A 13,096-nucleotide genomic window follows, 5' to 3' on the forward strand; every position below is an offset into this window, starting at 1 on the left:
CTTGATAGAGTCAGCAAAAAAGAGGAGGACCCTCAATGAGATGGAATGACACAGTGCAACAATAAGCTCAAACATAGCAACAATTGTAGAGATGGCATAGGACTGGACAGTGTTCCACTATGTTATACATAAGGTTGGTGTGAGTTGGAAGCAACTTGATGGCAACATGTACCCAAGAAAACTAATAAAGGTGAGTACCTAATAATAATAGATGTTGTGACTAAAATAAATTTAAATACTATTTTGTAATTCTTTGTATCCATTTTATATAATTTTTACTCGAGTCTGATCAGTGATATTAGCATGTCTTAAAGTAAATTCTTATTTTAAGTTGTTTCTGATACTTTTTTTTCCAGATAATGGGTTCATACCTGATTCACTTTTAGAAGATGTGATGAAAGCATTGGACCTTGTTTCAGATCCTGAATAGTAAGCTAAATAGGAAGTGTTATTTATCCAATTGAAAAAGAATTTAAAACATACACATTTTTGCCTTGCTTTATCTAAACCTAGATATACAAAGAATAGCACTTCATGTAAAGCAAAACTTTAAGAAGTGATCAGATTATTCCAACATTATAACTGAGATTTAGCATCATGAACTTACTTTCCCACACTTACTGTCCTGCTTTTTAAAAGGTGCTTGCTGATAATAAGTCTTTTCCTATAAACTTTAAATACATTTTTTTCCAACAAACTTTTTCCTTTTCTTTTTTTTTTTATTTTTCCATTTTATACATTTCTTTAGTGGTTTTGGTAAAAGTAGTGACAGTTCTCTATATTGTTAGTGCTGTGCTTAAGTAACCAGCAAGCCTCTGATTTTCACTCTTAAATAAAGATGATCAAAGACATTGAATATTTCCAAATAATTAAATTAACTACTCTGAAATCTTTGTATGTGACCCCAATTTATTACACAATAAAATTTTTCAGTATTGCCTGACATTACTAACTTATCCTTATCTTCATTCCCATTGTTACGTTTTATATAATGTTTTATCTACAACAACTTCCATAACTTTGGGATCTTTATTATCCAATAGAAAATAATTCTCTCTCATTGAGAGGCTACATGTATTGATCAAATATGAATTTAAAAATAATCTATCATGATCCTTTTCTGTATAATTTTTCTTTCTTTTTACTTCTGCATAATTTTTTTTATCTGACAATGAACAAATATTTAACACAAGGATTCAACAAAGCCTACAAAATTCATTGGTATACACAGTGTTTTGAATTTGGTCCTATTCTATTTTTAAATTAATTCAGATGTGTTTTCTTTGAAAGTATGAAATGTATATAAACATTTATAAACTAATCACATCTGAATTCATATTTCTCAATCTTATTACCTAGGTCTGTAATTTTATCCATATTCAATAGTTGGACATAATTGTTATTTCCAACTTAAAGAGGAGAAATCCAGAGAGAATTGACCTAGTCTAATAAATGATATAATGGTAATTATCGTCTTCTAAATAGAGACCATCTTGCTTACACTGCTACAATTTGCAAAAGAGAATTGAACTCTTGAGTACTTTGGGTTACCAACAGTTCTACCAGTTTATTATCTTTTTTTAAATGGAGAAGAGGAAGAAGAAAAACTTCTTTTTTTTCCCCTCCCAAAATTCTTAAATAGATAGCTACATGACATCTAAAAGGAGCTCTGGTGGTACAGTGGTTAAGGCATTCAGCTTCTAACCAACGGGTCAGTGGTTTGAACCCACCAGCTGCTGTGTAGGAGAAAGATGAGGCAGGCTGCTGCTTTGAAGATTTCCAGCCGTGGAAACTCTATGAGGCAATTAATTCTACTCTGTCCTGTAGGGTCACTATAAGTCAGAAGTGACTTGATGGCAGTGGGTTTGGTGGGTTATATAACATCTACCTAATTTTCCTTGCTTCACTATAATATATAACATACCTTCAGTTATAAAGTTAGTGTAATTGATATAAGCAGATTGATTTTTCTATAGGTAACTAAAAGAATGAACTGATTTATTCTCTCTGTACTTTGGCCTAAAAAAAAAAAACCTCACTGTCGTTGAGTCAGATCCTACTCATAGCAACCCCTCTTGGGTTTCCAAGGTGGTATCTCTATGGAAGAGATCACCCAACCTTCCTTCTGAGGAGTGGCTGGTGAGTTTGAACCGCCAGCCTTCTGGTTAACAGTCACATGCCTTAGGCACTACACAACCAGAGTTGGCCTAGTCATGTTTATTAAATATGTGATAGCTCACTGCTGGGCCATATTAGTGATTAAATATGTAGTGACTAAATACACTATAACATGACTCAGTCAATGACATATCCTTTGCATGTTGTATAATAGGTATATTTAACTTGGCATTTTATAGTTTGGGAGACAACATGGAGAATGTTAAGTTTCTGAGAAGCCCATTTTCATTTTTAAAACTCTTCTGACTACAGCCCACTTTTCTGTGCTTCTTTGTACTCACACATAACAATTAACACCTTTCACAACCTTGGTTACACTGAAATGATAAGGATTATGCAAAGCACTTTAAACTGCTGCTGGATGATTTACCACCTACTGTAATTTACTAGGGAGCTCTGGGCTTTTGCTCTTAGAGAATTGCTTCACCTCTTAAACTTCATATTACATGTTAAGCCACCAACTCATTTGATTCTTAAAAGTAAACTTTTAAAAAAAAAAATTTTGATTGTCTGCTGTTCACTGTCTTTTAATGCTCTTTCTCCTTGGGCTTAAAATAAGCATCTTTAAAAAAAAAAAAAAAGTTACATCCCTCATTTGGTAAATTCAAGCATACCTATGAAGCAAAGAAGATTTGCCTTTGGGAGGTTATAAGCCTGAGTTCATAAGCCCAGGTTTTTAAATTACTTTGCCTAATAAGGAACAATATTCCAAAGTCGTCGTCATAATTTAAATTTTAAATAGTAACAGATTACTGTGGTTTTAAAAATAACTAAGTTTTGGCAAATTAGATGTCATTCCTATGTATTTGTCATTAAGATTCTAAAAAAAAACAGCTCTTAGATTTTTGGCAGGCAAATGTGTTATAGGACCAGTAATTTAATCGTGAAGTAAGAAAAATAAGCTGCTTTTTTTTTTTCCTTTGGTATCCACTGTTTTTCTTTTTCTTTTCTTTTTTTTTTTTTTCCCTTCCCATAGTTTAAACCTCATGAAGAATAAATTGGATCCAGAAGGATTAGGAATCATATTATTGGGTCCATTTCTTCAAGAGTTTTTTCCTGATCAGGTAACATTGTTAAGGAACTATACTCATTATTTTGTTCTATTGGGATGATCATCTGTTTTGTTTGATCACTTTTTTCTACTCCTTTAAAGTGTCCTAATGTGCAGATGTGAGACTGAAAACATTATTATTATGTAAAGGCTTTCCAGTACAGAGGTAATAAAAGAGTATGTGCATTCCAATACAGTAATTGAGAGCTTTGACTGGAGGGGGATGGGGAGGAGAAGTACTAGAAATTAATGTATATACCACTGTATACATCTAGTGATACTGTTCACTTGTTGTTGTTGTTGTGTAACAATGTATACAGTGTTCACTTAGAAAGGTAAAATTCAGAAGTATATTGACCCAAAAGAGAAAGATTCTCTTCATCCACTCCCTTCCCCATTTTCCTTCTCTCAGATAATTACTGTTAATAGATTGTCTCTTCAGAACTTTCTTAATAGTGGAAAAGAAGTTAAAATCCTATGTGTAGAAGGAGGTCCTACTAGTTCCAGGATCATTTCAGTTGAGTCGAAAAATTTTTTTGAATCGAGCTGTGCTGTTCCATATTGGGACATTTCTTCTGTGGGATTTTGGTAGAAGATCAGTTAGTAGGAATCTGTGCTGATCTCAATTCTCTTGAGTTATATCTGAATCATTGACAGGCCAATTCTATATCCTTCGTCTCTCTTTTCTTCTTATCTACTTGAGGAGTTTTACAGTGTATTGTGGTCATTACATCAGCGTAGTTTTAAGTTGAATGAAGTTCATTGATTTAATAGAAATGACAACCTCTATTGTAAGAGATTTGTTGCCACATAGAAAAGTTACAAAAAAGGGTAGAGGGAAAATTTCAAGATACAGTTGTTAATTTAATGTCTCAGATTTAAATTATCTTTAACAAAGCAGACATTATCAGCATTCAATCCAGTAATTAGAAAAGAGAAGGAGCCCATATTTTCTAAACTTTCATCTATTGCAGCTATTGTGAGAAAAGAAAGTGAATGATGTAAAATTCCAAAAATAACTGAGGATATTACAATGTAGGATATTAGATTTTAAATTTTTGGTAAATGCTGCAAGAAAAAATAGATTCCTTTTTCTCTCTGGCATTATTAGAAATGCTCTTTTGGATTGTTATGTCCTATGTGTTTATACTCCAACTACTAGGTTAACTAGTAGAGATTTCTGAAAGTCCTTTTATAGAATCTCATGTTTTAGTTATCCTGATAAATGTTTAAGAATTTTAGAGCATTTTAAACTTTTTGTAACAGAAATATTAATTTTACTTCTAATTATTGTATTTCTAAAGCTTGCTATCCAAACATTTGATATTGGTTTCTTACTTATTAATATAATGAAAGGAGTTGCTGGAATGCACAGATGGTTAAGTGCTTGACAGTTTGAATCCACCCAGAGATAACATTCCTGTTCATTTTCAATTTAATTTGGGGAAAAATTTTTGAAAAGTACTTGGGAAATTAAAACAAACTGAAACAGTTACTACCAACTCTTTTGGAAATACATAATCTTATATCTAGTTAATTGCATCATGCTGTTTATAACTATTATAATAATGTATTAGTTCAAGAAATTAATTTTTTGAATCCTTGAAGTAATTGTCCTTGAAGTAATTAAAAAGAATCATAGTCCCCTTTCCTTTTACATGTAACAGACTTCTCCATTTAGTTCTACTGTTTGTTCCCTCAAGTCATCTCTTACCATTTGCTTATTTCCTGCTACTTTTCAGAACAAACTCTCCATCCCAGCTTGGTTGGTCTCCCTACCCTGACATAGTTCAGGCTCTCTCCTAAACCAAAGCATGTAATCTTGCTATTGGTTCCCTTTAGAGCAGTGGGTTCTGAAAGCGCAGTCTCGAAAAATTTGTTGAAATGCAAATTCTTAGATACCTCCCCTGACCTAGTGAATCAGAAACTTTGGTGTTGGGCCCAGCAGTCTGTTTTGACAAGTCCTTCGGGTCATTCTGGATGATGCCACAGTTTGAGAAGCACTGCTTTAGAGAAAGACATGTCACTTTCCCATTTATTCACATCCACTAAGAATTAAGACCCCCTTTGTCACAGATCTTTTCTCATCCACCTGATGCCTTCTTTTTCTATAGTCACAAACCATACTGTGACTATCACTCATTTTGGCCATTATTCATATATTGCTTTGTACCTGACAAATCAACATCATGATATTCAATAAGCATTCTTTATTGAATCAAGCCAGGAATAAATGAAATCAAGTTGCAAAGCTTGAGTCAGAAGAACAACCGGGAAAATACTTCTCTAACTTCAGTAATCTTGACTCTTAAAGCAGGGGTATGGAAGAGCATTTCTTTGCCATGAAATGGAAGTTGATCCAGGGGGAGAAATCAGTGGGAATATTCATAAGTATTTCAAGACAAGTTGTTTATAATAAGAATTGTAGCAGCAGCTACCATTCATTAATAACACTTACAAATAGTACACTGGGCATTATTTGCCTTATAAAGTACATACTCTTATTTTCCCCATCTTGACAGTGAGGGAATTGAGGATTAGAGAACCAAAGAAAATTGCTCATTGTCAGACAGCTGTAAGTGAGTGGTTCAAGATGCCAGTGTAGGTCTGTCTAACCCCAGAGTCTAAGTACTTTACCATTGTGTTATATTACCTTTTGTTGATGTTTCAGTATTTTATGCCAGTTGTTAATGACTGGAACTAGAGACTATAAGTTGTATTAAATTATAATAAATGTTTATTTTTTTGAGTTAAAATAAATTAACTCTGAAAATGAAGAGCTGAATTACTTATCTAAGCTCTTACAGTGTTGACTCATGTATACAATTAAGGAAATTAGTAAGTATTTTATTGACTTTTCTAGTTCGTGTAAAGCATTCTGAGTATGATACAAAAAAAATTATAAAAGCTTAAATTTTAATTGGGAATATAGGTCATGAAAAGTTAAGAACATTAAACATTTAAGTAATCTTTAAGATCGGTAGGTGATACACAGTAATATTATTCATTCCCAACTTAATTGTTCAGACAATTGTTACTATAAAGATCCCAAAATAATAAAGAGCCCAACTAGTGTGTTCAGGAAAAACTTCATAGGAAAGATAAGATTTGAATCTAGTCTTGAAAAATGAGAAACGAGTTGAATAAATGAAGAAAGGAAGAAGAGAGAAGTGTGTACAGGGCCAAAAACAAAAGGTCTTTTCATGGGAGAATAAGTGGTAGCTTGTCTAAAACAGAGGACTCAGAAAGGTGAGTATGGAGATAAGGTTGAAAAGTAAATTAGGATCTGTATTATTTTAGGACTTGCGGTTATAAATTACAGAACTGGCCCAGCCTGAACTGGCTTAATGGAGGGACAAGCGGGGGGCAGTGGTGGATACAAATTGGAAGGAGTAGCTCACAGAATTGAAGATGGAACAACCAAGCACAGGAAAGAAGCACCTCAGAGACTAGAACAGATAGATATTTGAACACTGCTCTAAGTCTGTCCATCTTCCCTCCTTTTTCTCTAAGGTAGCTCCATTCTCTCAGCCTATCTTTCTCTAGGAAGCTGAAGCCACCATTGCCAGTGACTTTCTTCCTTTAGTTTCAACTGGAAAAGAAAAATCTCAAGAGGGACTCTGACCCAGCTTGGGTCACAAACCCATCCTTGTATCCATCAGATATGGCCAGGGAGACAGTTGGGATAGGCACAGGGAGACTGAGCTGTTAGAGTCCCCAAGAGAAGTCATTGGGAACCAAGCACCTTCACTGGAGCCAGACCAGCAATGGTTTTGAAAGCTAGGTTGATAGAGGTGAATTTGACCTTTAGCTGAATTGAGAACCAAGGATAAAACAGTAGGAGGAATAACATGATCAAATGTTTCTAAAAGTTTAGTCTGATAGGGACTTATTGAATGTTATTAAAGTCTCTTTAAGCATTATAATTATATTTTAATTTCTCACAATGCTGTTTTCACTATTTAAAAGTTGGCAATAATCAAATGGCATTTTGGGAATGGAAACTCCTAATTTGATATTATAATTGGAAGTACTGGTGCATAAATGTTTGTGGTATAAATAAAAGTGATATTACCACTCTTCCATATTTATTGGAAGGAGCCAATTATTCACTACTAGAGAAAAATGCAGAGATATATATTAGGGTAATATTTCTGTGTTTTAGAAGCTTGTCCTTTTTTAAAAATCACAGTAATTCATATATAGAGCTAAAAACATAAACGAGCACAGAAGACCAAATTATGAAAATCAGTTCTTATCATTTCCCAGTCTTCTCCAGAAGAAAACTCTCATGATATTTTCAGCTTTTAGGTTTCCTGGTTATTAATCCATAAATCTGAGTTTCTTATTTTATCAAATGATTCCCCAGTCATAGGGTGAGGGTTTAAGAAACTTGTATTTTACTTTCAATTGCTAATTAGAAATTGCCTGATATAAAGACAATTTAAAGTTTTAATAGTGCTTTATTTATACTAGGGCTCCAGTGGTCCAGAGTCTTTTACTGTCTACCACTACAATGGATTGAAGCAATCAAATTATAATGAAAAGGTATGATAATCCACATAGTAATTTGTCTCTAACTGGGTTGATGAAATATATATATATGAGTATATAACAGTGTTTCATTCCGACAAAATTGCTACTCAAGGATATTATTCCAGGAGTCTCTTTACTATCACGCCATATTTTAGAACTCAGTTTGACCAATATGTGATACTCATTGAAATCTACATTGAACCTTAGAGTAGTAGTTTTACTGTGACAACATGACAACATAATTATATCTGCTTACCTGTTGATACCCTTCATTATGTAGCATTTATAATTTCTTCAGTGAAAGTTGTTACTGACTCATTTAAATAGAAAAAGGGATAACACTGAGATTTTTAAGAAAAATCTTTTGAAAGGATTTAAATTAGTAACCATAATAGCTAGCATTTATTGAACATTTGCCTAGAATGTTACTAAGCACTTTGTTTTATCTTAAGTTTCACAACTACCCTATGAGTAGGGTAGTACAGAGGAGGAAACTGAAACACAAAGAGGTAAGCAATATACCCAAGGTCAAGCATCCAGGAAATGGCACCGCTGGGATTGAAGCTGAGGTAGTCTAACTGCAGAGCCCAACCTTGGACCTGTTATGATTTGCTGCTCTCCTTTGTGGAGCATTGACAAAGGCATGTAGGTTATTCACTTCCAGCTGTACCCAGTGGTTTAAATCAGACGTTTGATCTTACTGATCAACCTTGTTGATTAAATATTAGCTTTGTCTACACATACAATATGCTTTATCTGTTAAAATAACAGTTATAGCAGATAGAGCTAATATTACATAGATTAGGATTTTACACTTTTACCAAGTTCTAGAGCTTCTTTTAAAGGAGCCCTGGTGGTGCAGTGGTTAAAGCTCTTGGCTGCTAACCAAAAAGTCAGCAGCCTGAAACCACCAGCCACTTCACAAGGGAAAGACTTGGCAGTCTGTTTCCATAATGATTATAGCCTTGGAAAGAAACCCTATGCGACAGTTCTTTGTCCTGTTGTGTCACTATGAGTCAGAATTGACTCAACGGCATCATGTTTTGGTTTAGAGTTTCATTAGACGTAATAAAGCCTAGCATACCTTTTTAATTTGATATATTTATATTAGTTTCATAACTGTCTAAATTGAGGATGGCTACAGAAAACAGATCATAATGTAAAAGAGGATCTATGTTAATTAATGTAAATTCAATACATTAATTTTTAGTTAGACAAATCTGAAACATTAAAATACACTGGTCATAGCAAGCTATAAATTAGAAGTTTTATCTTTTCACAAAAAGATAATTTGTTTGTATGTAGCAAAATATAATTTGTCATAAAAAACTTGGATGCTATTTTCTACTATGTATAAATGAGTACTTTAGATTTTGAACTTTTACGTATCTTGTAATAGGTGGTATTTTGTAGTCACTAATTAGTTTTGGATTAACACAGTGGCTGGAACAATGGGCTCAAACATGGCAACAATTGTGAGGATACTGCAGGACTGGGTGGTATTTTGTCCTGTTGTACGTAGGGTCTCTGTGAGTCGGAACCGATTTGATGGCATTTAACAGCAACAGCAATTAGTTATTGCCCTACACAATCTCTGCGAGGTAGGTCAGTCAACTGTTGTCCATATTTTACAGATGAGGCATCTGAGACAGGGCGATTAAGTGACTCACCCAGGGTCACACAGCAAGTCTTTGGCAGAGCAGGGATTGGAACTGAGTTCCTGATTCTCAATCCTGTGCTTGGTCTGCTTGGCCACACTACCTGTATCTAGTAAGTTTTCAAATCATGCTTGTGACAAGCGTCTGACTTACTAACAAAAGTACCAGAAATTTTAAAATTAAATATTAATATGACACTAACTAGTATATCACAACTATAAAGCAAAGCATGTATGTCATTAAGTTGCATAGGTATAATGTTATGAAGTTATATAGGAACTAGAAATATAATAGGCCGCATACCACAGTAATGTTAAAAAATATCTGAAGGAACCTTCAAGAGGAGAATGCTGGTGAAGTGGGAGAGAGCATGATCCACCAGGCAGCAAAGGCTAGTTGAGTCCACTAGAGGTAGGTCACAGTATTTTGCCCAAGCAATTCTGTTCTAGTATGAGCAAATACAGCTCTTTGTGAAAAATAGGTCCTGTCTAATTTAAGTATAATAACTTGTGTAACATGCTTTATATACAACTTTTCAGAAAAGGAAGTTTTACTTTGGGGAGTTGAAAAGCTGCCATTGTAGTTTTAATAGTAAATTTATTTCAGCCAAACCAGAAATAAAACTAAAATATTAATCAAAAAGAGTGATGGGAAAAAAATGCATTTCACATTCAAGTATGTCTTAAGAGCTTCCTAGGAAAAAAGGATTAAATACATGAGACCAAAATAATTGACAACTTTCTATTCCTATATTGATGTTTTTTTAAGGTAATTCCCATTTGAGGCTAATGACGTTGTTCCTTTTGGCTCATTAGTCAAATAGCTTATGGCTTTTATGTTGAAAAAACATGATTATAATCATGTGTATCAGCTACTGAGCATGTAGAAATAATTATATATACTTTGAAGAAGGCAGTTGATACCTGTTTCTTTTAAATTATATGGAGCCTTGAATTTCTCTTGGAGTCTGAAATTAATGACTAAGTTGTTCTTTAATATATACAGTGACCCCTTGATTTAAGGGTTTGTGTGCATGTGCTATTTCATAGACATTTCTAAAAATTTTTCATTGTAAATTAAAGAAATTAGAATACAATTTTTATTCTGGTATCTGCCTTCCAGTTTGGAGCCCTGGTTGCACAGTGGTAAAGCACTTGGCTGCTTATCAAAAAGTTCCCTAGTTTGAACCCATCAGCCACTCTAGGGGAGAAAGAGGTGGTAGTCTGTGTCCATAAAGATTACAGCCTTGGGAACCCTATGGAACAGTTCTCCTCTGTCCTGTAGGGTCGCTGTAAGTCAGAACCCGACAGCAGCGGACATGAGACCTACCAATTTATGGTTTTTAAGGTCATTACCATTGCATTATAAATTACCTGATTATCTTCATCTATCAGCCTTGGCCTATCCTTTGATATTTTTTGTCCTTTTTAATTTTTTATTTATGATTCTTCATGCAGTACAAGGTACATTCATGAACAGCATTGGAGGAGTATTTAATACAATAATAGCAAATTTGGTTGACAAATATTCAAACTTCTTTCACCTCTGAAAATTCAACACTTAAATCAAAAGGAGAAAATAAAGCTCTACTCAGAGTAACAGCTCTCTTTCTGCTATAGCTTTCCATTTCATGAGGCGTCATGAGCATCCAAGTGCCTCGGTATTAAAGCAGGAGGAGCTATGTGAATGTGTGTATACATAAGTCATCCAAAATTTCTTCCAACTCTATAAGTCCTTTGCAGAGTGATTTCTGTTTTATCAGAAGCAGTCTGTATGTGTTTTTATATAAACTTGTTTTTAATTATATTAAATTCTAAAAATCAGCTAGTCATCTGGCAATTAAAATTTGTATCGCCATTTTATCATATTAATCTGTAAGCAGATATTCTTGTTCATAATTTCAGTCAAAATAAAATTAGATGTAAAGTTCCATTATGAGACAATACACAGTACCTTGTTTAATAGCCTGTGAAAAGTGTATCCCTTAAGAGAATTTGCTAAGAATATTGATTAACCTTGGTGGCTTTATTTTGTTCGACAGGTAATGTACGTAGAAGGGACTGCAGTTGTTATGGGTTTTGAAGATCCTATGCTCCAGACAGATGACACTCCTATTAAGCGCTGTCTCCAAACCAAATGGCCGTACATCGAGTTACTCTGGACCACAGATCGCTCTCCTTCTTTAAACTGATTTGCCTAAGTATTTTCCTAATAGCAGATGTTGAAAGAGGGACTCAAAACTGGCAATTGGCTAAATTAAGCTGTACACCTGTAGCATTGATTAATTGTAAATAACAATTAAAAATGCTTTTTCAGTATTTAAAAAATGTTTAAATTATTTGTTTTAAAGCTTTATGTTAAAGGTTATCCTATCTTGACCCTTTATGTGAAATTTACTAGCAAAATTAAACTTCAATCAAAGTTCATTGCTTTTGCAGTCAGATAACTTTTCATTTATTTAACAAATTACAAAGATGATAATACTATAGCATTTGTATATTGAATATCAAAATTACTATTTATAAATTTCTATTTCTAGGTTTTATTTCATTCAGGCACATTTTTTTGCTTAAATGATTCTGACTTGCAGTATATCATCTTCAACACTGAAATGCACAGGAGTTCATGTTTGCTATTTATTTTCTAAAATATGTTTTCCATTAGGAATACTGATAAATAACAAATTGTCAGCCCAGTTCCTTTTGCAATTGGCTTAGCTCTGGCATGTTTACAAGAAGTAGAAACTGGAGGGGAACATTAGCTTTTATTTACAATATGTAAGGGATCTCTTTTAAAAATTGATAGGAAAGAGAATCTGTTTGATAGTCTTAACACTGTTAACTTCCACTGTATTGCCAAATATACTTTTCCAGATTTGTTCCAACAGCCCTATAAGCCAGCTTCCTTGTATATTTATAAATGTGATAAATGCATGAGAACATCTGTTATTACATTAGTATATTGCATTATTTATTATGATTCTAATTGATGGCCTGAATAAACACCTTTTTTTCTTTAATTATGTCCTAACATTTTTTACATTAGTGGTCAAAATAGAAAAATCATTTTAAATATTTCTCCCCAGCATTCCTGAGAGCACAGCGTAGAATAAATGCCTAATGAGCTCTTGCCATACCTCAGAATAAGAAATCAAACCTTATACTTCCCTGAGAGCTATGCTAATTCACTTGAGACAGCCAGAAGCACTAGACCCTGAGTGGCAGCTTTCTAGACCAGTGCACCAAATTCAGAAACCTCACTACTACCAAGAAAGAAGAGCCAGGAGCAGAGCATGTCCTTTGGACCAAGAGGGAGATTGATACCAGGACACATGGAACTCTCCAAGGAACTGGGAAACAGAAGCTGAAGAGACAAGGACCTTCACCACACCTGTGTGAGAGAGAAAACCTTCCCCTCAAGCCAGCACCCTGCATTCGGATTTCTAGCCTCCTAAACTGAGAAAATAAATTTGCGTTTATTTAAGTCATGCACTTGAATTTCTTTTATAATATCAGTAGATAACTAAGACACTTGGTTGTATTTTCTTTTAGGGTTGGCTCCCAAAGTTTATCTTCTGATCCAAAAGAGCTTACTAAATAAATCAGCATTAAGGTCACAAATACAGTTTTACAGCATTTCTCTCCATCTGTTCTTCAAGCTTTACTTTAGAGAT

The 13,096-nt window shown here is 33.9% G+C and overlaps 1 protein-coding gene across 1 annotated transcript in view; it reads left to right on the forward strand.

The window, feature by feature from the left end:
- Positions 1 to 11,614, forward strand: part of LOC103210809 (ubiquitin carboxyl-terminal hydrolase MINDY-3) — a gene marked incomplete at its 5' end in the record, with an annotated part of 45,967 nt that extends 34,353 nt beyond the window's left edge. The window contains 4 exons of the mRNA XM_007956730.2: positions 357 to 429; positions 3,155 to 3,242; positions 7,706 to 7,777; positions 11,465 to 11,614. Of these exons, the coding sequence (XP_007954921.2) occupies positions 357 to 429; positions 3,155 to 3,242; positions 7,706 to 7,777; positions 11,465 to 11,614 (383 nt within the window). The remainder of the gene's footprint in view (positions 1 to 356; positions 430 to 3,154; positions 3,243 to 7,705; positions 7,778 to 11,464) is intronic.
- Positions 11,615 to 13,096: the final 1,482 nt, after the last annotated feature.

This window comes from Orycteropus afer, unplaced genomic scaffold (genome assembly GCF_000298275.1).
Source record: "Orycteropus afer afer isolate SDZICR_OR568_19922 unplaced genomic scaffold, OryAfe1.0 scaffold00655, whole genome shotgun sequence".
In the NCBI taxonomy this organism is placed as follows: Eukaryota; Metazoa; Chordata; class Mammalia; order Tubulidentata; family Orycteropodidae; genus Orycteropus; species Orycteropus afer.